Below are 25,831 nucleotides of genomic sequence, written 5' to 3'. Positions count from 1 at the left end.
TAAAGTGGGTGATAATTGGGTTGTGCATGGATTTAGGTAGTCTGCCTACATCATGGTTTCATAAATCACAGTGCCTTGTACGTTGGCATGTTTTCTTACCTCTGTATTTTAACCTTTTGCAGGCCATTTGTATCACAAGTTAGGAATTTCTGGCATTAGCCTACTACATTTTGCTTAGCGTCCCATTTTTGGCAACATGCAAAAATAATCTCCTGAAGAGTTTAAGAGAGAATTGTAGCTATTCCTTACCTCCCACCCTTGACTAGAGTTATTTGGTCCCTTTTAAATTTCCATTACAGTTTATGTAGCTAAGTGTGAAGACATTAAGCAGCACAATGCAACTTTTTGTTATAATTCCTTTGTAACATCCTGCAACAGCAATTTTAGCTGGGCCTGGGTTCTTTTAAATTCAACGAAATGTATCTTCTGAGGAGACAATTAAATTGACTCCCCCCTTTAAAAATATTTGAGATTACTTTTAAATTCTTTCTCTGTTCAGTTTTTTAAGCAGAGCGTAACTAGTGTTCTAGGTTAATCTTTCTAACATGTAGATGGCTGAAGAATTGAATGCTGTCCGTTAAGGATATTAATTGTTAGCTCCCCTCTACCAATGCTCAGTCTAGTTAACATTTTATGAATTAATTCCCCTAGTTGTTACTCTCATTTGGGGTTATCTGTTAATGTTTCCTGGTTCTGACTTTTCCTTGGCTTGAGATAGAGGAGAAGAAAGCTCCAGTCAGGTAGCCGCTGCCTGCATAGAAATGGCATGGTAGCAGAACCTCCCTCTCCCTGTCACCTCATCTATTACCTAGGACCAAAGTCGGTTTGCATATCGGGGTAGCTGTGTCATTTTATAATGTACTTATGGCTTATAAGGAGGAGTGAGATGTGCTTATACTAAAGTACTGTTCTGTGCAGCTGCAGATCCATACCCAATGATGTGCTGTTGAACATATTGCATCACTTGCAGTATGAGTAATCTAAAGAGCAAATGCTCAGTATAGAAAAGTAATGCCTGGCATGTAATCCCAAAGGACACACGACTGTGGTCTCTATGTCTTGCAGTGAAAAGATAACAAGGCTCCAGAGTACTGGAGCTCTCTTTTTAAATTGGTAACACACCTGGCCTCAAGGGATGACCATGTTTAAATGTACTTGTGTGCCATTGTCCTTTACATGTACCCACAGAACTGGTTTGGATGTCATGAAAAGCCATGCTTTATTGTGATGGGAACGAGTTTCAGCAAGTTTTGGGCTTGCATGTGCTCTCTTCTCCTCCTCTTGTGCTATGGCTGCAAAGAGGAGATTAGAAGCTTTTTCGTCCATTTCAATCAATCATAGCTTGTTGTTTCACCTGGATGTGAAAACTGGTTCATCTTACATAAATATGTATTAAAAACAAGCCAGCTTCATAACCATGGGTTATAAGCCACCTTGTTTGAACAATTCTTATTTGAGATTAATCACAGTTTTAGATTTGGACATAATGCAGATTGCAGTTAATCAACAACTTCCAATTTCCTCATTATGGTTGCATCAGAGAAAGACGTAAGATGTGATCTGATAGCTTCCTTTGGCTTGTTCCTGTCATGATAAACGATGGCTTATTGTGATGTCCAAAGCTGCCCACAGTTTTGAGGCTTTCACGTTTATCTTTTTTAAAATGACTCTTTGTCCCTAGTGAGCAGAGTTACCAATTGGATCCATGTCAAGGCTGCCCACCACTCTTCAAGGCTCTTCGTTGTTAGCCAGAAAATCCATCTCATTGTACAAGGCTTTACAAGGCCAAAAGAGGATGATAAGAGCTCTGCTAGATCAGAATGAAGGCCCATCTTGTCTACCAAGTGGCCAATGAGATGCCGATGGGAAGCCAGCAAATAGGACTTGAGTGCAACAGCACTTTCCCTTCCTATGATTCCCAGCATCTGGTAGATGGAGGCATATTACCTGTGACTGTGAAGGTAGACTACAGCTGTCATGTCTAGCAGCCTTTAGTAGCCCTAAATTCCAGTGCGATTTTGCTAGAAAAAAGGTTCCAGAACTAGGCGTGATGATAGGGAAGAGAAGAATGATGGGAGTTGTAGTCCAACAACATCTGGAGGGCCACAGGTTACCCAGCCTTAACGATAGGCTCTGGGACAAGAACTATTTCTGTACTAATAGTAAGCCTAGTGGCTGTGTTACATAGACACAGTGGAAAAGATTAACATCAAAGATGTAAAGAGAGACTATGAAACCAGGATTAATAGCACAAGCTTTATTACAGATCTTTGGAGGTCTTACAGTTTCTTGTCTAGGGTAACAACTTTGAGCGCAGAGCTGAAATGCTACTGATGCCTCACCTCTTGCTCTGCTTTTTCTGCTTCCTGATTCACCTACTGACCCTTTGGCACATCAAGGTATAAGTGGCTCATATGGGACCTGCTGTTTTTCATTTGCAGATGAACACCGGCTCCACAGTGGCAAGCTCTGTCTGATTATCTTGACCTGCATAGCAGAGGTAAGCCCCGCTGCTGGTGTCCTGTATCTCATTTACATATGCATTAGCCTCTAGCCTGTGACCTGGTGCTAAGCCTGCATTCCTAGCCCTCCTTTCTGTAGGAAGTCGAATGATAACTAATGCGGTATTTATAGTTAACCATGTGCTGATGGTCAGCTTCCCAAACAAATCATTCCCTTTTGTACATTACTTTTATTCTGATGCTGAACGTTTGGAGCAGTAAACATGAGAGATCACTTGTGTGTGTGTGCGTGTGTACACTTATGTGTATATGTGTATATACTTCTGCAGAAGGCACTTGACACAGGTCAACTAGGAAGTGATACATGATTACACATTGGTGCTTTCCAGTCTCCTAGAGGAGTCCCATTTTTCTATTGGAAAAAGTATATTTGTTCAAGTGCCAGCTAATAGTTGGGGTTCTGTTTTGTTTAGCATTAGAGCAAGACTCTTCTGCCCTACAGCAGCTCATTCTGCATCAATGCTACCCAGAATCTTGGTTTTTAAAGTTTCAAGAGGCCATGAATTCCTATTATTTCCGTTTCATTATTATTTTAAAGTGGTATTTCAGGAGGCCATGAATTCTTATTATTTCCATTTCATTATTATTATTTTTTTTAAAAAGCCTCAGCAATTAGCTGCTGTTGATATCACCTAAGCTTACTTGAGAGGAATGTAGCTAGCAGAAGACAGAGTTATTGCCTGCTTTCAACCAGGGTGTGTTTGACTGTGAAATTCAAGGAGAGCAAATTTGTTGCCATACTTGTGTTACATAGAACATGATTTGATTTAGAATTAAAGCTAAAATGAAAGCTGACTGAGGCTGCTGAGCCATCTTCCAGCAGCTCAACCTGTAATAACTCCAGTGACAATGAGTCCATTGGAATGTCGCCATAAAGCTTTCTATATACATTATTGTAAAGAAGCTTCTTTGTGAATTCTGCAGAGTGCATTACAATTTTCCTGACACTTTCCTGCAAAGATGAACATCAGAAGGAAGCAACAAAATGCATTCAGTTTTTTGTGGGGTTTTTGAGCTGGGCTAGTCATCCATATGGAGAATCTGCATAAAAGCATAATTTAAAAGCACACTTAAAAACATAATAAAAAGACTGATAATTACCAGTAGTTATCTGTATAATATTTACTTGGCAGTTTTGCAAGTGTTACCTTTCATGACTGTGCTACCTTTCATGACTGTAGTGTTTTTTCCTTCCTTAATAGGACCAGTATGCTAATGCTTTTCTGCATGATGACAACATGAATTTTCGAGTAAACCTCCACAGAATGGTGAGTCTCTCTCATTAAGTGCCTTGGTTTACCAGGCTGGGGTGGACTCTTAAATTGGATATCATTCATGCATGGTGATGCTTCGAAATATTTGAAAACCTACTTAATGTGGATTAAACACACTTTAATAATATGTTTAAATAATTGAGATAACTGGAACAGCATTTTGAAATGTAATTCTAGTGTATTAGAATATCATAAATTAATCCTGAAAAGACCCATATTAACATAAGGTTTCAAAAGTGCACATCTCTCATGGGGTCACTTATGATTTCTATTTAGCTTATGCATAAAATTGTATTTTCTGTCATGGCTCCTTAACTTCAGACACCAATGGTCATAACAGTTATCTTACTATGAAAATCTTTTCTTCCTGACTTGTAGATAAAACATTATAGCCAATGATTGTATGAAAATCTGCTACCTAGCTCAGTATTTTTTCCTCTAGCAGTGATGTGTATGGACATTGTGTTGAAGGACACAATAGGAGGTACAGCCTATCCAAAACCCAGCCTACAGATACCCTGGTCTTTGCTTATAGCCAAATCAGTAAAGTGACCAATGAGACTGTGTGGAATGGGAGAGGGGGAAAGCCATCCCTTTGGGCAGCAGTTTTATTTGCATAGAAAGTATTTGAGATAATGTATCTTGGGTGTCCCTGCTCCCTGCCACATGACTATTTTATCTCCATGTGTTTTGAAGCCTATGAGACACAGAAAGAAAGCTGCTGACAAGAACCTTCCCTGTCGGCCTCTGGTTTGCGCAGTGCTGGGTAAGTGTACTTACTAGATTTGGTCAGCAGCTATTCCAAAGATAGGTGTGTGTGTGTGTGTGTGTGTGTGTGTGTGGAGAGATTTATTTATTTAATTTGTATATCGCCCTTCATTTATAGATCTCAGGGCAGTTCACGACATGAAAATACAAGATAAAAACATAAAATACATAAGAACAAAACAAGAACAAAAAAACCCAGGCAAACCAATAACCCCCTACTTCCTCCCACAAATACATTTAAAAGGGTATAGGATGTTAATCAGCCAAAGGGCTGGTTGAAGAGTAACGTTTTTGCCTGGTGCCCTAAGGTATATAATGAAGGTGCCAGCCGAACCTCCCTCAGGAGAACATTCCTCAGTACTTTGCCAGCTAGGCATTAATTCTAAAATGTATTTCATTTACCAATATGGCATCTTCTTGCCTCTTCTCTGCCTACCCCTTTACTTACTTTGGGCAAGGAGAAAAGTGAGTCTTTATAAATAAGTCTTAACAGAAATAGGCTGCAGAGTAATGGAACACATTTGTTCCAAAGAGTTTCAGAAGCTAATGGAATACTGTTTTGCCAACTTTCCTTAGCTGGATAATGCACTAAAATCTAACATATTAGTGCTGCACATAAATAAAATTAACTGCTGATGACTTTAAATAAGAGGCTGGATGAGCCGGTGTGGATAATTGAATGTAAGAATTCTTTAGGTTCCGCTCTACTCTACAGTTCTTTGAAAATTGGTAGGAAAGACAGGCAAATATTGGCAAAAGTGTCTGGGTCACCTTGTCCACTCTGGAAAACATTGACAAAAGGCCAGAAATAGAAATTGAATATTTCTGAAACTGTGTGATGCCATTAGACTTTATTGACTCAGTGACACAGGAACAATTTAAGCTATTATTGAGACCCTGTCAGATTTATTGTGCTTTGGAACATGCTCCATAGATGTAAAGCACCATTTTGTGTTGTATCATTATCTGGTGTAAAATAAATATGGCCCCCTGTCACAGCAAATTTCTGAAACTTGTTTTTTGCAGGAATTTTCCACCAGTGGCAAGATTTGAAATAAGTAGAATTCTAGCCCTTAAAAGTAGCTTTTGATATGGATGATAAAGGGAAAGCTGGACAACTGAAGGATTTGATGCTTGGGAGTTGAAAGGCATACACAAACATGCCTTTTAAGGCATTCATTTCCCACTAGTATCATCTCAGGTTTTTGGAAAAGAGAATAACCACAGCCAGAACTCTCCATACGGTCCCTTCCCACTGCTCATAATTATAGTGTGTTTTGTCTGCATTGATGTTAGCACTTGGCAGTGCAAGTTCACGATCTGGAAACGAAAACTTAAATTGGTTATAAGTCCAAGGTCTTCGTCATAGTTTTGTCATGATATCTATATCCTTTCCTTCTAGATCTGATGGTAGAATTTATCATTACACACATGATGAAAGAGTTTCCCATGGATCTTTATGTGTAAGTAATAGTTGACTAAAGCATATTGAGGCATTTATTAACAGGCATCGCTTTTTATTTTATTTTTTAAAAAAACAGAATGATTTCCCTCCCCGAGGTAATTTCAGGAAACTCCCTAAGAGTTGTGCTTTTGTTCAATGTGCCAAGAAATTGAAATTGAAACGAATTCCCATTCGGAGAGTTTTCCTAAATTACTTAATCAGCAGAACAAGAGCAAAAATCTTGAGCTGGAAAGTATTTCAAAACACCAGGCAAGTGTGTGAAGCATTGTCCAGGAGAGATGGTGAAACACGGTGCTAATGGCCTATAAAAGGCCAAAAAGGAAAGCGGGGGCGGGGGGGGGGAATGCTTTGATGCCTGTGCATGCAAGAAGCCACTTCATTTTACCTGGCTTATCAGAACCATGTATCATATGTAGCTCTTGAGATGTTCTTTAAAAATTCTTTTGAAGGACTATTTGAATGTCAGCAGCATCTAACCTTTGTGTACTGTGAGAGACTGGGAGATTAATCAAATCGTTTATAATGCTTCATTTCCCACAAATGCATTTGTGCTCGAAACAGTTTACAAAAAAAAGTGTTACTGTGTTGCAATAGGTGAAGAACTCAGAAGTGATTATCTTTCAGCCTCCTGGCAAGTGTGCTGTGTGGTGCTGCGGGTTAGTATCTGCAGGTTATCATCCTATCATCTCTGTGAATCCATTGCAGGCGGTCCCTTGGAGATTTGGTACAAGGTGCCATGCCAGATTTATTTCTCAGTAGCGTTTGAATCAGCAGAGTGTATCTCTGGATTAATGCCTGGACTTGGTGGTAGTCTGGGTAAGAAGAAACTGACTTGGTATCCTGGCAAGACAGGCATTGTGATTAGTTGGTTTATGAGCCCAGATAATTGGTCAATTGCCTGCTTTGGACAGAGTTGTGCTCCTCCCAAAGGAGCAGGTTTGTAGTTTGGGGTTACTCTCTTTGTCACCAGAGATGGATCCCAGTGGCCAGGAGACACATTTTCTAGCTTTGGCTGATCAGACAGCTACAACTGTTCTGGACCAGGGTAGACTGACAACTGTCAGCCATGTGCTGCCTATTATGAATGTAGCTCTTTGTGGAACAGCCCTTGAGGAAGCTGGAAGCTGCAGCTAGTGCAGAAAATGACAGCTCACTTTGGCTGAATATCACCATCATATTAATCGGCTGTTGAAATAATTCCATTGACAGCCCAGTACCTAATTGGCAAAATTCAAGGTGCTGGCATGGGTGGAAAAAGGCCATATACAGCTGGGGATGAGGATACTGAAAACACATTCGCATCCTTATATACCCAGTATTCTGAGCCAGTGTAGTGTGGTGGTTGAGTGCCGGACTAAGACCTGTTGCAGGGATATAATGGAGTGGGGTGGAACTGGTGTACTACCTTGAGCTCACTGGAGGACAGGTGGGATAGAAACACAATAATGAAATAATAATAAATATAACTGATCCCTACATTCTGCAGGAGGGGGAATCCTGAAGATAGCATCTTTTAAGGAGGTCTGTAGTGTAGTGGCAGCTATCCACTGGAACTCAGACAGGCACCATCTTAATTGTCTTTTTGGTGTCTGTTAAAGACTTCCCTTTTTCAATCAACTTTCCAATAGGAGATCTTTATTCGACGCAATATCTGTATTGGATTCCAAATGGTTTTAACTGTGTTTATATATGTACTGATTTGTAATTGTTTTATGTGTGTAATTGGTAGCTATTTTTATATATGCAGTTGTTTTATATATATTTTTTGTATTGTGAAATTTTGTATTTGTTTGGTGAGATCACTTTGATATGCCTTTGAGGAAGCAATACCGAAATTAAATAACAATATCACTTTTATGCAGCTGGCTCTTGAAAATTTGCCAGTGTTCCTGCACTGTATATCACCATTACATGCTGCTTATTTCATTAGGCTTTCCTCTCTGTTTTCTCCAGACGCTGCATTCAAATAGTGCACAAGCTGCTTTGCTACCAGAAGAAATGCAGAGTGAGGCTTCATTACACTTGGAGGGAACTCTGGTCAGGTAATTATTATTATTTGCTTGCTTGCCTCTCATCCAGTACCAGTTTATCCTTCTTGTCCCTTTGCAAGCTTGGTGTTTTGTTGTTCTAGAATCAGAATTACTACAATAACTGAAGTGTGTTGCCCATTGTCCTGTACCTTTCGAAGCATGATTGCACCAGGAAGTATAATTGTGGGGAAGCAAGGAGCAGGAGTAGTAGCTGTTTAAATCAAGCTGTATGAGTGGTTTTCTTTAGGTCAAGCTTCCTCCATATCAGGTGAGAAGTTTCTATATAGGATCTGTTCTAATCGCTGTTAAATTTTAGAGCAGAAATAGGTGTGATCCTAAAAAAGTAGGTGCTATTTTCCATGTTCGGTTCTCCCTTTTGTCCCTGTAAGTTTCAGACAGATTTACTTTGAAATCTAATGTCATACTATGCAATCCCCACTCCTACTCATCATCATTGGCTACTGCTGTGGGTGGAGAAAGGTAGGTAATATTCAGGTTTGCCTGAATATTAAAGAGGGGCAGTGGGGTAAGAACTTTGTGTCAGGCTACGTGTCCATACTAGCCCTAATCCAAGCATTGTAGCTCTGCCCTGGGAGATTTAAACTGAAATGGGGCATAGCAGTACTTAATAGACAGGCAGTGGACTGACTTTTGCCTCTGGAGGATGAAAAGGATTGAGCTAATCCATTTGTCTAGCTTCTAATTCTGTCTTCTTGTTCTGTGCCTGGAAGCAGGACTAGCAAGTAATTTTTGAGTACAGTTAACTGTGCCCTCACCATAAAAGTTTCCATGCTTTAATAAAGAAGTTGTTATAGAAATGGTCTAGTCCTATTATATGTCCTGGGAACAATAGCTAATGGCTTGGTTTTTTCAATGAAATTCTTTAGGGAAGGGCAATTGGGAAGCTGCGTTAAATTAAAGCAGAGCTTTGTTAGATGGCTAGCAGTCTTACCTCTATGGCTAACTGCAGCTAGGTGAAAATACTTATCTGATTCTACCTCAATCAGTTCACATTTCTTTTTGTGACATGTGGCTCCTTTAGGTTTTCTAAAGCAGAGTACAGAGGGTGATATATCTTTTCTCTATTAATGAATTAGCAATATTTCTGTCGCCTTTGCTTTTGTCAGAGCTGTGGCTGGCACTGAACATTATGAGAGCTTTCCCCTTCTTTCTCACCCTGATAATGTTTTTTGCTGCCACTTGGTATGAACTTGCATATCACGCATTTTGCATTTCTAAGCATTGCTGGGGGAGGGCAGATTTGTGGGGCTGCTGCTTTGGATAGCAGCTATGAAATATGTGTAACATCAAGCTCTGTTCAGTTGCACTTAAAGACAAGGCTGATTCATATGGTGAAGTACCAAACCATTAGCTAGTGCTTGTCATTCTTGGAATGAATAATAATCTGATAGTTATCATTTACCCTATACACACCAGTGGAGCTATATGCCTGGTGTTCATACAGCTTCTAAAAATACTGCTCGGAGGGCATGAAACATGCAATCCTAAAGGCTTCTGATATCCTTTCCTGTTGGCTCTCCAATTTGTTTCCTGCCTTTGCTCAGATCAAAAGCAAGTTCCTCTTGTCTACTGCATTCTGCCAAAACACTGGCTTGTTGCTCCTAAAACTCTTCCTATGTATTTCAACCACCAGATCTGTCTCCTATCGTGTATCTCCATTCTGTTCTTCTACACGCCCACACAAAGTTTGTTCTTCTCTTGCTCCACTTTCTTCTTCCCCTACCTTTCTGTTCTTCCGAAGACTCCAACAGGGAAACATTGCTTAAGTCATCATAAAGGAAGCACATCAGGGTGGTGAGACTTGCAGCTTTAGTTGCAAGGGAAGCCCTCACAGTGTCATACAACTAAAGAAAGTTAGATCAGCATATGCAGCACAAAGGTTTCTTGGGGCAAACCCCACATGTTTAGACAGTGGGACATACTAGCCTCCCATCCAACTTCCTGTTCACTTCGGAAGGCCTAGGCCTTCATGGTTTCATATTCTGGTTTGGAGGGAGTCCTTAAGTCACAGTTTCCTGGTTCAGATGTTCAGAGACTTGCTCAAGAAGCCAAAATAATTTTTCTGAAGGCAGATGTGAAAAGGACAAGGAGCGAACATGCGGGCACAACATTATTTAGCAGATTGAGATTGGGATGGCCAAATCAGGCCCAATATGTGTCTTGTATGTGTGTGTGTGCTGAACTTGCCCTAGCCTAGGGCATACATGTTGGCATCCCCAACATAATGCATTGTATGTTACGCTGTCCCTGAAGATTGTTTGGAAATGTTAGCTGTCTAGCTGTCCTGTTTTTAATCAGTTAACTGGAACACATCTTTTCATTGTGAAAAGATCTCTACCTGTTTGCTTACAGGCATAATTCAAAGTGTTAGTGCTTCTGTACAGCCAAAAGAGCTTGGACCCGAAGCCCTAAGTCTTTGAAGCAATGTGTTAAAGTGGATGCTTTCAATGGGGAGTGCCCAGTTGCCCCCCAAGCATGCTTGGAAATACCCTTGGCTAAATGTGGGGAAATTTTGCAATGTCTTCCTGTACAGGATTCTAAGCTTGTACTTTGAAACGGATCACTCAATGTATCCTCACACACCTCTTTTTAACCATTTACTAGTGATTGCCTGAGTACATAAGTGGAAATGGTCAGATCCATCCTCCCACTGAGAGTAGAAAGGGAAGGTATGGAGAGGTAACTTTCCGGCATAAATTAATTATGTCAGATAAGAGATCCATGTATCTCAGAATAATTTATTTCTATTTGAATTTCGTTCCTGGATTATGCTGAGTAATCTCTATGCAATATCAGCGTATTGTCTTTTATTAGAAAGATGTTAATTTCACCCTGTTTTTTGGTATTTGATAATGGTTCACTTTGATGTAGTGTAAGATTTGTTCTGTAACTTTTTGCCTTGTCCTTTTCCTGATGTCCAAACCTACAGTTTGATTTTGTTGTACAAATGTTGTCTTCGTTTGTATGGAGCAACTTCTCTCAATGAAAACAACATTTAAAAAACAAACATTGGAATGAGGGTAATTATTAACTTGTTAATTATGAACCTGTTTGAAATCTGATCTGCTTCGGAGGCCCTTCTTCAGGTGCCCTCCTTGTCAGAAATTAGGTGGATGACAGCTGGGAAGCGAGTCTTTTTAGTAGTAGCTCTCCATCTTTGAAATGCTCGCTCCAGATAAACTCAAGAGACATATAATACTATTTCATTTAGGAACCAGTTTAATACCTTTTTCCTTAACAATAATTTTTTTTAAATTATGCTTTGCTATCCACTATTTTTGCTATGTTTATGTTATCTGTGTTTAATAGTGTTTTTAAAATAATAATAATAATAATATTTTTATGTAGTTCTATAATTTTTTACTATTTGAAGGCTTTTTTAAAAATTCAGAATGCAACATTAACAATTGTGAAGAATAAAAAATATGTCATCATTTTGACTAGCCTGGATAGGGGTGTTCTGATCTGTGGTGGCATGACCTTTACAAAAGCAGAATTTCCACTCTTGCTTTGTTACTCCAGCGCCAAGAACACACATTTTGTATTGTGAGTAGCAAGTGTATTTGTCAGAAAAACGTTGGAATGAAAAATAGAAATCAAAACATATGGAGAAGGCATTGGTGCAATTTAAATCAATCAATCAATGCCACATCAAGTGCTGCATTTTGTTCAGGATAGCCCATGTTACGAAGGGTGTTGATAACCCAGCACTTAAAACAGTTGTATTGCCTTCACAGAAGTTCTGTATTTTTAAAGTAGAGTGCTGTGTAGGTGTTAGCACAGTTTATTACATTCAGTGATCAGGTGGTAGATTGCAGAGGATCCATTCACGGCAGGCATTTCTTCTGCCTGTGGCATTGAGTGGCCAGGCACACCTCCGCTTTCACTTATATATCCCCAGCTCCCTTTTGGCAAAATCCCATTGCTTTTTTGGCTGATTGACAGCAAGCCTTCCAGCACAAGAAGTGTCCCCTGGTAATTGCCTGCCATGTCCATGAATTCTGGGGGAGACTGTGCCTCAGGGAAGTTTGATGCACTTGTTTGTAAGAAAAGAACATCTATTTCTAGAGCAAACTCTGAATCCATGAGTATCTCTCTGGAGGACGGTGCTGATACCTCGCTGTCAGACCCTATTTGTAAATAATCCTCTCTCTCACCAAGTGTGTTTTGATCACTCTTGTGTCGCAATTTGATTGGTGCTTAGTGTGGCTGGTTCCTGCATCCTGCTTAGCAAACAACCCCCTGCTACTCCCTTAGGAGATTTCTTCCTGGAGTTTTCCTACTTCCTGCCTTTGAGTAGTTGTTGTTAAGACATCAAGGTATTATTACAAGTATAATGTGCAGGCCTCAAAAGAATTGCTTTGTGGAAAAATAGAAATATACTGACGCTGACGCCTTAGGGCAGTCTCAGTTGCTTTATGTGGAAAGTGTGCCTATCCACAAAGGGTTTGACCAGGCTGTGTTTATCTGATGGCATTCACTCTGGCAACAGTTAATTCTAGTTGCCTATTGGCATTAAGGTACAAACCAGAGATCCTAGTGCTACGGTCTGCTCAGCTAGCTAGGTGTGCCTAATGCCATTGCCTGTGATGGCCTTACAGTAGATAAAGGAACTTAAGGTTGATGCTTGATTTTCTTTATTCAACCTGGTTGGTATTGCAGGAACAATACCTGTCTTGTTTCATCTAGCTACCATTGAGCATTGTAAGAAGGGTACTCTGGCTGAGTGAGCTGAGGCACTTCTGAAAGATGTCAGTATTTTTAGAAGTTTGTTGTGAGGAGTGGTTCACCAACTCCCTGCTCAAGCATTCTTAAGGAAAATAAGCTCTGTTTACTTCCATTTGTTCTGCCTTTGACTATGGACAGCAGTTGAATCATCTTTATTCTATTGTGTATTGTTTTTGCACAGTATTATTTTACTCTGCGTATATGTACATACTCTATATCATTACTAAAATTGTACCCTAGCCTCTTCTCCCCAGTTTACCCTCTAGATTAAGTGCCTCCTTCTTTCAGTTTTGTCTCATACATCTTTCTTCTTAGCCAAGCCCTTGGCTCTCTTTATTGCTCTCTTCAGAGCCCTCTCCAGTTTGTCTAATATACTGTATTTTCCCATGTATAAGACACCCCCTATTTTTGGGGACTCCAAATTAAGAAAACACCCCCTCAGCATTACTGTGTATAAGACAAGGCCCAATTTTAAATCTAATTTTTTGGTGAAAAAAACTACCGGTAGTCTTATACACAGAAAAATACGGTATGTTCCTTCCGTATTGGAAGTTGATTGTGGTGGAAACTCTTTATTGAGAAGCCTGCAGGTGGAAGCTGCTAAAGGAGTAGTTTCTCATAACTGATTTAATTATTGATTTTAATTGCATAATTAACCTTCTCAGAGCATTTAGTCTAGATTATTGTCCATTATTTTGGACTTATTTCACCTAATAGTTGCCCCTTCCTCAGCCAGCCAACTTGAGGAATTACCGTATTTTTCGCTCTATAACACGCACCAGACCATAACACGCACATAGTTTTTAGAGGAAAACAAAAAATATATATATTCTAAACGAAATAGTGGATATATGATTTTTGTGGTTCATGCTGTGGCCACAGACATGTGATCTGACAGTGAGTTTGGAGTAGCCCAATGCAAAAATCCTGAGTATCCATGTAGATCCATGCTTTGTAACCATGGAGGAGGGAAGGAAGGGGAACCATGGATCCTCTGCTCACGACTGCAACAGATCCCCCCCCCCCCGCCGCCACCTGCAGGCATTTGCTCCATAACACGCACAGACATTTCCCCTTACTTTCTAGGAGGAAAAAAGTGAGTGTTGTGGTGCCAAAAATATGGTAATATCTTACCTGTGGGATCTTGCTACCTCCACCTAGAGGCCAGTGCATACATAACATTTGAGATTATTTTTAAATATGGTAAAGAAATTGCGAGTGGACTAGAAGATGCTCTTAGCTCATTTCTCTCCACCACCCCATTCCCCTACTCTATCTTAATCTGTTTTCAGTGTTAAGAGTCACCACTACCTTTAGTGATTAATGCCAACTAGAATTTTACACTTAGCCTTAGTTTTGGTTAAAGTTGAAGTCTTCCGCTTCTTAGACCTATTTATCTAAATACCTCTGTTTTGAAGAAGATTTGCTCACTAGCACCTGGATGGACTTTCTGCCAGCCGTAATTCAGTTGTCTCCATGGCTGCTCAGAAGTTCCTGTGGTTCCCCCTTCCTTTCTCCTGCTGCTGGACTATGGGCAAAAAAAGCCAGCCTGGCTTGTCATGTCATCTGAACCTGGGTCATGGTTTGTTTCCAAACAAGCAACAAACAGTAACCAAGGTTTGTTCTTGTCTTACCAGTTTGGTGGGTGGGGGGAGCACCACAGGGACTTTTGAGCATTGTGCACCAACAGGCTGCTCATTCATGTTAAGTCATAGTTTTTTATTTAAGCTATGGTTTATTTAAACTATGGTTTAGTGTGACGCGTGGACTGGGCCACTGAGTCAGAGAACATACATTTGATGTCCAGATTTACATGCAGCCTTGCATGACTTAGCATTAACTTTTTTGCCTGCAACAGTGTGTTGGCATTTCATATATGTTTCATTTTATTTTTAACATTCTCCTAAAAAAAGAGAGAGAGGTGACAAACAGCATTGTGGATGCAGAAGGGATTTTCTGCATTTTGAAAATCACCTGGGAAGGCCTTTTGTTTCCTTTTAAAAATCTGCACAAGGTCCATAGTTCTCTTTCTTCTGCTTCTTCTCTACTGAAACTTTGACCCTAGACAGGAGGTAGAATAAATCTGAGAATCTTTCTTTCATTCAGGAGTTGAGTGCTGACATTAGGAACTGACACGATATGCAGTATAGAGAGATGGATTTGGTAGAGCACCTTTGGTAGAGATGTTTGGCTGCCGCCTCTTTTTCTGCTTTGAGAAGTGGGGCATCAGTAAGAGTTAAAAGTCCTGGAGCTGGAGTTGCCCCTGATTTTTCAGAAAATAGGCAAATAAATCCCCTCTCCAGAGCGCCATGAAGGACTTGGGAAAGCTGCATTTAGGGACTGGACCTGTGTACAATGCCTAATCTCTAACTATATTGCATCTCAATGGAGATAATGATTTTTAGCGCATCTTTTACAATTTCAGCAGGGTGTTTCCATGTCTTTCTACCTGACTTGCTTTTGCCAAACAGTTATATAAGGTTTTGGCCTAGTAGTAAGAAGAGGCAGGCAGCAAATCCCACAAAGATGTTCTCTGTTCTGTTGGGCATTATACCACCAGCACCTACCTTTGATGCAGAACTTTGTGCAAACCTTCCTGCCTTTCTTTTTTCCACTTTCTTGAATTTCTCCCCTTTACCCCCACCTGCTTTGTAGCTTGTTCAAATACCAAGAATGAAGTATAATATAGTCTTTTCTGTTAGCATCAGGTTTCCATGCTATCCTGAATGAATTGTGCAGCTTGGTGTGGGTTCTATAGCTAGATAGTCAGGAGGTGGATAGTGGCTGGCCAAATAGCATACCACTCTTCACAGGGGTTCTCACAAAGGGAACAGGACCCCAGCATTGTCCCCCTGGTATAACAGACAGCTCAAAGCTCCTGCTGAGCACTGGAAGTGCCAGTTTGCAGACTGATCTGAGCTGTGTGAGCTGGAGAGCCGTACCAATTTGCAGCCTTCTTAATAATAATAAAAAAGATTGAGAAAACAGCTTAAAAGCAGGTTACCCTACTTTTTTCCTTTGGTTGCTTTTATCCCAGTGAGAGGAAATTGAGGGAGAGTAGTAATCTGGGCAATTAGACGAAATGCCAGTGCTGTCCGTTGTGGACACGGCCTGTAACTTTTGTACTGAGCTTCTAGTTTGCTCTTGCTTCCTAGTCTGGGGTACAGGTGGATGTTTTTGGGTCTTTTTTATATTAAGAGTTCAAATGGTAGCAGCCAGAGGAGGAGCCCCTTGAGAATGAATGAAGTACAGAATACATTTTTGTGCCCCTAAGTGGTGCAGTGTTTAGTCTCATGCCTTTCTCTTTCTGTCTCTTTCTTCTCTCTCTCCTGCTGAGTGTTCAGCAGTTGGGGGACCTGAAATTGCTCTCAGTGCTTCAGGGAATGAGGATGCTAGGATATTTTGTGGCAACCTGCGACAATTCAGAAAAGCTGGTGAATTTTTCCCCTTTGGAGATGCATAGATCACTAAAACTCTGCTGCTCTTTATAGCTGGGGTGTGTGGAAGTAGACAGGCTTTATGTGGGGGTGGGGTGGGGCAGAACCAAGCTATCTACAACACGATTAGTCAATTAAGTATTTTTATTTATTTACTTGATTGGGTGCGGCAGATGCCCCCCCCCCCCCAGCTACACCCTTGCTAAGCACCAACCTAGATGGCTTTAAAGAGGATTAGATAAATTCACGGAGAAGGAGGCTGTTGACATTATTAGCTATGATGGCTGTGCTGTGCATCCACAGCTGGAGGCAGTAATGCTTCTAAGTACCAATTGCCGGAAACCACAGGAAAGAAGAGTGTTCTTGTGTTCGAATCCTGGTTGCAGGTTTCCCACAGATTTCTGGTTCTGTGATAACAGGGTGCTGGACTAGATGGGCTTTATCCAGAAGCCTTCTTATGTTCTTGCGTCCTGCACTGGCTACCTATTCTGAGCCCAGTTCAAGGCTGATGTTGACATACAAAGCTATACACAGCTTGGGGCCTAATTATCTGAAGGAGCACATCTCCCCCTTGTATGTTGAAATCAGCAGTGGAGACATTTCTGTCATCCATCACTGGGTGAGGTGCATAGTGTGGTGACATGGAATAGGGTCTTCTTGGTGGTAGTGTCCTGTCTCAGCAGTAGCCTTCCCTATGACGTACATCTGACACCATCGTTGTTCCTCTTTTAGTTCCAGTTGCAATACATACCTTTTTTCTGGGCTATTATTGGTTGTCCAATTACTGTACAAATTTTATTTTATGTTACTGTGTCTTGCTTGTTACATATTAGTGTGGTGTTACTGTTGTTTGGATGGTGTATATTGCGTGTTACAGTTTTTATTGTTGTTTTAAGTGTAACCCAAGTGTTCTCCATGCCAAAAGCTAGTAGAAGTAGGATCATTTTAAAATTAGAGTTCAGATTTTCAGGGTAGAGATTTTCAGATTCTCCACTAAAACTGAGCAGTCTGTGAATCAGACCTGCAGATAAACAGCCACAGGCAAATTGCACTTCTACAGACAGTTGTGTGGTGGAGCATTCCATGAGCTTGAGCCAGTGATGTCTGTCTGTGGAATTTCTTAAAGCTGAGCCAATGATCAAAGCATATTATAGCTGCTCATGTGAGAAGTGTCCAGTAAACCACCATCACAAAGACTCAGGGCAGCTGTCTTAGTCCCTAGCAGTGATTGCCTTGGATGGTGACATTCACCATGGAGGCTTAGTTACCTTGGAAACACGTTTTAACTGCATCTCTGCTCTGAAGAACCCATTTGAAGCTACTCTTCTGCCGTGAAGGCTGATGCCTCTAAGTACAATATGGGCAGCAGACTCTTTCAAAGCTGGAGGCAGTGTGGCATATAGGGCATGCCCACAGTCCCCAAAGCACAATTCATTACACTAGCAAATGAAGCTATAAACACAAGCCTAGGTATTAACACGGAGAGGCATGTTAATAGCCTGAGGACAGTGGGTGGGTGCATGTCACTGCAGCGGTGAGCTCATTAGTACTCTAAATCTGAGGGCAAAATGTTATCTTCTAAATATGAGGATGAAATGTGTAGGTTTTTTTAAAAAGGAATTTGCAAAGAAGTTGTCTTTGGTTGTCATGGTTATATCTGTGATCACTAGACCGAGATGGAAATTGCTTCTCTGCCGTATTTGCTTGATTATGTTTTGGCCTAAGATGAGTTTCTAAACATTTTATCTGTCTTTCTGTGATTAACCTGATGTACACAGACACCTGTAAAATAATACTAGCGTTATTGGATCATGTGGCCCTCACTATCCTTCAGCTGTTTTCAATCATATCCAAAAGATCAGAGAGCCCCACCTACCCTCAGTGCCATGGTTGGTTCTTACTCCTCTCTTGTTCTATCATCTTCTCTGCAGTTATTGACTTGTGGCTGAAATCTGTTCCAAATGGATGAATATACTTTCACATGGGGCAGACTCCTCCCCCCCCACCTTATCCTGCTTGTGTTTTTATCCTACTAGTCATATTAACCTGGCCCACCCAATGCCCTCTTGACTAACTCATTAAACCTTCCACAATGTGCCTGATTTTTAACATTGTCTCATGACAGAGGATAAATTCTGAGCATTTCAAGTCTCCAGATCATGGATAGGTAAACTACGGCCCAGGAGCCGGATCCAGCCCAATTGCCTTCTAAATCCGGCCTGTGAACGGTCTGGGAATCAGCGTGTTTTTACATGAGCAGAATGTGTCCTTTTATTTAAAGTACATCTCTGGGTTATTTTTGGCGCATAGGAATTCATTCATTCCCCCCCCCATATAGTCCGGCCCCCCACAAAGTCTGAGGGACAGTGGACCGGCCCCCTGCTGAAAAAAAATGCTGACCATGCTCCAGATAAATGATCAGTTGGCAGTTGGATAATCTTTTGTTCTGGATCCTGCCAGATTGCCCTTGTCTTAAATGGGCTTCCTGTTCTGGGAGTTCTCAGCTAGCGGATTATAGAGCATGTTGCTTTCTTGCACAGTGGTGGTTCTATAAGTAGGAATGCTCTTCATGATAATGTTCTAGCTGTACCTGTAAAATTGGGCTCACAGACTGACATTAAGCCGATCCAGCTAGAAAGTGATGAAGAGCCTTTGACATAAAACTTCTTTGTATGGTTTCCTTACTGGGAAATTTCAGGCTAAGAATTTGATCACAGAACTGCTATATCTACACCTAGCTCCAGAGCAGAAAATTGCTGTCAGTTCACATAATCAGAAGGGGATTCTTTCACTTGCCAAATAAGCTCCAAGTAAAACAGAAGTGCATGTGTTTGAAAATTGCTTTCTATTGTTACCAGTGATTGTAATAACACTGTCAAGTATATAAATTTCTTACCAGTATTCAGAATGCAGCAGTTCCTCATAAACCATTCATGAGCCAAACATTTTTCATTTACTAATCTGTCCATTCTCCTTGGGTGACTGTTGATATAAAAGAGGGATGGAGAATCCAGTGGCTAACATTTTCTTCTCTCCAGGCAATACTCCCAAGAGGAATCAAAAGCGACATGTCCTGCCCTAAGAAACCTGGCACACTGTGTAGTATCTACTTGGGTGTCATGCATGCCATTATAAAACTAGTCAAGCTATTGCAGAGTTGCACTATACCTGCTTCTGCCTTGTGCATCATCAGCACAAATGACAGCTGAGATTGGTTCTCCGTGTCCTGTGCTGTCAGTGTTTGAAACTGAAAGCAGGCAGCTGATTTCCCAGACCCTTGGTGCTACTTAAGGTGCTGACAAGTAGGGGGAGGAAACCCTCTGTGTCAGTTGATTTGAATGGCAACTGACTCAACATGGTATTGAACAGGAAGGATAAATCTGGGACAACAATACATCAGTTTCTGTGCCTGCTTATCTGTGACGGACAGGATTCTAATTAATCAAACGCTTTCTTTGAAGACTTTGAGCAAGTATCTGCTTATGATAATGTAGTTGCATTTAAAAAAAACCTTTTCATTCTTTTCTCAGCTCTGATTAATCTATTGAAGTTTCTCTTGTCCAACGAGACTGTTTTGCTGGCAAAACACAACATCTTTACATTGGCTCTCATGGTGAGTTTCTTTCTGGGGGACAGTGAGAGTTAATAGCACTGAATTTAAAACAGGAATTAGTGTAGAGCATGCTCATTCAAAACACACACAAAAAACCCAGATAGTGATCTTATTGGAGCCGTTTTTAGAAGTTCTGTTCTCTATCATGGCAGCTCTATTTTTTCTGTGTATCTGGGTTGGGAGCACTTATTTTTGGCTCAAGCTGGAATTGGATTCAAGGACTTTTCCTGCGGCTGGATATCTGTTTGGAATGTCAAAGCATTTGGGCAAGGTGTTCAGTGGAAATGTGAAAGAGGGAGGAAAGCCCCTTCATGTGTATGTTATTGACTGTTGTGCTGTGTGACAAATGGATCTGTCAGTGCTTTGGGTAACAAGTGGAGTCTGCTCAAACAAACAAATGAAACAGTTGCACTGTATCCCCATCCCCTAACAAGACTGAACATGCTCAGGAATTCAGCCAGCCTGGAACAGGAACCTTGTAGTGGCTTACATGGGAGAGTGAGAGTTCCCCAGCAGGGCTGTATAATGTGAGAGGGCTCAGGTTTGGGCCCGGTTGCTGGATAGGGATGTTCTCAAGAGTGGTAAAAGGAAAATGCCTCTCCCATCACACCCCACTGCTTTTCTCCCCCTAGCCTAGAAACAGCCCTGTATAGAGCAAGAAAAGGAGGTGTGTTTTTTTAACCCTCTCAGGATACTTGCTTCTGCCCCTAAGCTCTGTCCTCTCGTTAGTAGGCTTTGGCAGACTCTCTTCTTCAGTCCTCCAATTTCCTTCCCTCCCTCACAGGAATGATGCCTGCTTTCAGTGTTTTGGGTGGCTTATAACCAGTTTTTATTTTTATCCCTAAATTTATCAGGGAAAGAAAAAAGTGGTTTATAATCAATTGAGGTGAAACACTTGTTATCTACAAAACACTTGTTATCTACAAAAATTAAGCAATGACCTCTTTATTCTAAATGTTTAGATAACTGCATATATTATATGGCACATTTTTCCTGTGGTAATTCCTATAGCTTTTGTTTTTGAAGGTGGTAAACCTGTTTAACATGTTCATCACTTATGGAGATACCTTCCTTCCGACTCCTAGCAGCTATGATGAGCTATACTATGAAATCATCAGAATGCACCAGAGTTTTGATAACCTGTATTCTATGGGTGAGTAGTGTTGGATGACTTGGTTTGCTGTTGACAAAACACACAGATATGACAGATAAACTGTGTGGGTGTGAGAGAGAGCAATTGTGTACGATGCCTGATCAGCATGTGTGCGCACTGTGTGGCTGTCAGTTACCACATGGTTGTGAAATAATCCTGTTCAATAAGGATAAAGGTTCCTTGTTCTTGGCAAAGGACATTTTGAAAGCGACTCTTCAGGAGCAGACATGCAGAAACGATGCTGTTTGGATATAGAATTGCCATCTGGTTCACCTGTGTATACATGAAAGTGTGTTTGTTTGCTATTGCCAGGCATATAATATTTAAATGGTAGCAAGGCGCACGGTGCCCTCATTTAGAGTGAGCCAGCCTGCCGTGCGCAGAGAGTTCCCAGCTGGGAAAATATGCCTTAGTCTCAGGTCAGAGAGCAAGCGCACCCCCCAGAGCCAATCAGCAGCAGGAGTTGGTGTTGTAAACAAGAGGTGAAAAAAGCATTTGATGGATGCACAACAAGGAACCCACTGTACAGAACAGGGAGCACGTAGGCCTGCTAGCATCCACAGAACCAGGTCAATGCCTCAGAAGCAGTTGGAAAACAACCCCCCCCACACACAATACCCTTTTTAAAATAGTGCAGCAAACAGTCTAGATATGTAAATGATGTTTTTGGGTAGGGGAGTGAAGGTGCAGAGAGATGCAGTGAGATGCTGTAGAGCAAATACTTAGTAGGGAGGCAGAATGAATGGGAGGAAGGAATGCTGGCAGGGAAACATAACCAAGGAATTATATGAATGCACTTACCTCTGAGTAACACTTTAGAAGGGCTGCATATAAAGGGCCAGCCCTCCCTGCCTCCCATTGCTTTCCTCTCTGTTTAGAAACATTAGTCTGGCAAGCATATAATAAGGGTTAAATGGTCATTCATAAAAGGGACGTAGTTGATCCACTCACACAGCATGATAATGTTAGAACAGTTACATAAAACTCTTAGAATAGCCTCTTCCAATAAACATCGATAATAACTTTAAAACAAAAAATTGAATGTACATGCATATTCAAAGTGAGAACAAATAAAAGGAAAAATGTGTTTTCCCGTATTGTTTCTGCTGTATGCTGAACAGTGGAAGCAATAAGCTTCTTAGTAGTTTTATATATATGTTGAGCAGTGTAGAAGCAGCCCAGTGAAGTTCCAGGAAAGTTCCTTAGGTTGGGATGTGTTTTCGAAGTCTTATCCTCCTTATTATACCCTTACATTGGTATAATGTAAATACATGCACATTCTTTACTCATGTGGTGGTGGTCACATTTGGATGATGCCTGTACTTCATCTAAGATTATTTATATTTTTCTAATAATTTGTTTAGTTACTTGATTGCCTTGGAAAATGTTGTACTGTTGTCAAAATAGGTGCCATAGAATGTAACCGTCCTTTAATCTTTTTTCTTTCAGTTTTGAGGCTATCTACCAACGCTGGCCAGTGGAAGGAGCCGGCCAGCAAGGTGACACACGCATTGGTTAACATAAGGTAAGAAAAGGAAAGCAATTAACTGTAGCACAAAGGTTTTGTTACTCATTTGTGCATTCTTGCTTTTATTCCCAGAACACTTCATTTTTTGTTGCACTATAGCATGCTGGTTGGTTTCTTAGCCAGGATTTTGGGGTGGGGTGGTATATAAACCTGAAGGAGTCTTGTAGCACTTTGCCTCCCCCACCCCTGCAAAAAAGTGCTATATTGCCTAGTTTGCTGAACATGTTCCCACTTCAGCAGCGATTGCTTTTGTAAACTTAAGGGTACAACAACTCATATGTTCTTTAAAATGGGTTAAGGTACGAGTTTCAAAATACATTGTTTTTTAAGAGTAAGATGTAGACTTACTTTGGATAGTCAGGGGCAAGGTGTAAGTATTTGAATGCATCTTTTGCAATACTCTTTGCTGTTCCCAAAAGTTCTACTTTTTAAAGCTATGAGCAAGTGCCTATGAGCTCATCCTCATAATATCCCTGTGGAATGATACATGATTCTGCTGGTAGGGGGGCTGATTGGCTAATGGGCTTTCCTCCATACTGAGGCTCTTACATCTCATGCGGCTTACAGGGGCTGCTGGAATCAATAGTGGCTGGCATGTTGGGTGATGACCTTGGGAGCCTGTCCCCAAGGTAATATTTAAAATGAAAGATTGGAATAAAAACCAATACTTAAAAGCAGATTATGGCCTGAAGAGTATTCCTTTCTCAAGGGGCATGCAAACAACTAATTGCTAGAGCCTGCAATGCATCTTTCTTGAGAGGCTGTTTGAGAATTTGTGTCCCTTGCCTTTTTGTTCAGCAAAAAGAAGACTGGAGACTGGAGACTAGCCAGGTTGGGAGAGAAGTTACTTTTAAATGTTTGGGGGTTGTGTAACTGGAAGTTTAAAACTGAACAGCCCATGATTCACTAAGAAGTACCAAATCTTCCCCCTTGAGTTCCCTAAGAGCTAGTCATTTGTGTCAGGGTAAGAAGGATTAGAAAGTCAGGCACAGAAGTCATGCTTCCCCTGTGACACAAAACTTACCTTTGTTGTGGCGTCTCCAGTTTCTTTGCTCAGGAAGACAGCATGTGGAAAACAAACTCCCTCCAGGCATTTTCCAAGTAATTTTATGTGTCTGTAAACCACCATTAAAGATTCTCTCTGCAGGCCTGTGAGTTTCATGTCCTTATATATAGGTTCTGCAAGATTTACTCTGCTGCGCTCTTTATTTTTCATGAACAGAGTTAAATGAAGCTCTTGGGGACTGATAATGCTCTAAATGTACCAGCTGAACAGGCAGTCATAGGTAGGGGGTTGCTATCTAAAATGCCATAGAAGATTGAACCTGCCCTTGGCATGGTCTGAATCTTTGGGGCGGGGGGGGGGGGGGACTGCTTAGAAAAGTCTCTAGAATTGAGAGTAGAAACAAAGTGAATTATGCTTGCAAATTGGAGGGATGTGACTGGAGAACAGTCTGGCTGTTATTTCCTCTGCGGGCTCCTTGACAATTATTTACTATAATTGATCTTCTTGGACAATAGGAAAACAGCCACTAGACTGTATTAGCAGTTTTGCAAAGAGAACGATTCTGCAAACCTTATTGGTGTTAGACTGTTTGCCCAACTAATACTTAAGGCTGCAGTCTTAAACCTGTTTACGTGGGGGTAAGCACCACTGAATTCAATAAGACTTACTTTTGAGTAGACACCGTTAGGGTTGCTCTGCAGATCCGTTCCTTGCATTCCACATCTATAAACTTGCGTGAAAAACTAAATTAACTTGAATGAGAAATAGTTTCTTACTGATGAATTTCTTACCTGGCATGCACTGATTCATGTAGTTTTGAGAGGTTAGTTTGCTAAACTATGATAAGTTCCCTATTAACTTGTGGGTTTTAGTTTTGACCCACAACTGTTTTGATTGAGGTGGCCTGAAATTGCATTTTAAAGTACTTAATTTTTTACTGTTGGAGCATTATGCAGATATGTCGTAGTTGGCTTGTTTGGGCTGTCTTAAATTTGTCTCTTCATTTGGAGGTAGTGATAGTAGTTCTGTTCTTCCCTCACTTTCACTCTGGAGATAGATGTTAAAGCAACATGATATTGCATGGGAGGTGTTGGCTTTACAAATCTTTTCTTGTTCATAATTTCACCTGCCTCTATCTGCCTGGACCTGCAGATGCTGAGAGTTGTCCAGGGACTATGACCCCGAGCAGGCAGACAGCATTGATTGCACTTGTTGCCCCAGGTGTGAAGCAACTGCTGGGACAGCTATATAAAGCTTGCCTGCCTTGTGGGTGGGGCTGCCATAAAGGGACAACACCAAAGGGAATTGTCCTTTTCGGGGTGGCACTTTGGGGGGTTGGAACAAAGGCATTTGTGGTAAGATCAGTGTTTTTAAGGGGGATGGGGATGTTTTAAATTGTTTAATTGTTAAGTATATTTTTATTAGTTTGTATACATTAATATTGTTAATTGTTTTAATTAATTTTATTGGGATTTTTTAAAATATTGTAATCTTACATTTGTGTAATGTAAAGTAGCCTGTGTGTAATTGTGTAATTGTGAAGTAGCCTGATACCTATGGGTATAGGGCAGTATGCAGATTTAAATAATAATAATAATTGTGATAATAATAATAATAATTTTTCTTGATCCATTTTCTGAAACAATTGTGGCTTTATAGTTGAGACTTGCAGATCATGTGCAATCTTCTGAGATCAGTGTGTAGCATAACATGATTTGAGGACAGTTTTCATTTAGACTTAACAAAGGTTGATCATCTTGTTGTATTCATTGGTGCTGAGATACCATCAGTATGCAACTGATACGTATCTTTTACCCCCCAACCTCTTCGCTTCTGTTATTTGGGGTAGAGCTTTTCTTTGACTTACTGTGATTTTCCTGATCTGTTCCCAGGAGGGAAAAGTTCTGCTCTTGTTTCAGAGTACTTTAGACTATAGGGTCCAGGTTGGTTGCATAGGCCAATGTATAGTTTCTTTTTAATAGCTCAGCTTATTTTGGATGGATGATTTATTTTCCATCATTTTTATGCTTTTAAAAATAGAAATAGAATGCAATTTTCCTCTATTTTACAAATGGATTATGTGCTAGTGGGAGCCATTTGGCCATAAAGGTAAAGGTAAAGGTACCCCTGCCCGTACGGGCCAGTCTTGACAGACTCTGGGGTTGTGCGCCCATCTCACTTAAGAGGTCAGGGGCCAGCGCTGTCCGGAGACACTTCCGGGTCACGTGGCCAGCGTGACATCGCTGCTCTGGCGAGCCAGAGCCGCACACGGAAACGCCGTTTACC

General features: G+C 40.9%; 1 protein-coding gene across 8 annotated transcripts in view; it reads left to right on the top strand.

The window, feature by feature from the left end:
* ARMH3 (armadillo like helical domain containing 3) overlaps window positions 1-25,831 on the top strand; it is a 126,102-nt gene that overhangs the window by 34,584 nt on the left and 65,687 nt on the right. For all 8 annotated transcript variants that reach the window (XM_083737948.1, XM_083737947.1, XM_083737952.1 and 5 more), the window contains 8 exons: window positions 2,442-2,500; window positions 3,725-3,790; window positions 4,493-4,562; window positions 5,967-6,027; window positions 7,983-8,071; window positions 19,776-19,858; window positions 20,885-21,011; window positions 22,461-22,536. In XM_083737948.1, coding sequence (XP_083594074.1) covers window positions 2,442-2,500; window positions 3,725-3,790; window positions 4,493-4,562; window positions 5,967-6,027; window positions 7,983-8,071; window positions 19,776-19,858; window positions 20,885-21,011; window positions 22,461-22,536 — 631 coding nt within the window. The remainder of the gene's footprint in view (window positions 1-2,441; window positions 2,501-3,724; window positions 3,791-4,492; window positions 4,563-5,966; window positions 6,028-7,982; window positions 8,072-19,775; window positions 19,859-20,884; window positions 21,012-22,460; window positions 22,537-25,831) is intronic.

Source organism: Podarcis gaigeae (genome assembly GCF_964106915.1).
Source record: "Podarcis gaigeae genome assembly, chromosome: 5".
Classification (NCBI taxonomy): domain Eukaryota; kingdom Metazoa; phylum Chordata; class Lepidosauria; order Squamata; family Lacertidae; genus Podarcis; species Podarcis gaigeae.
The sequence above is the reverse complement of the archived record's forward strand: the minus strand, read 5'-3'. Positions and strand labels throughout refer to the sequence as shown.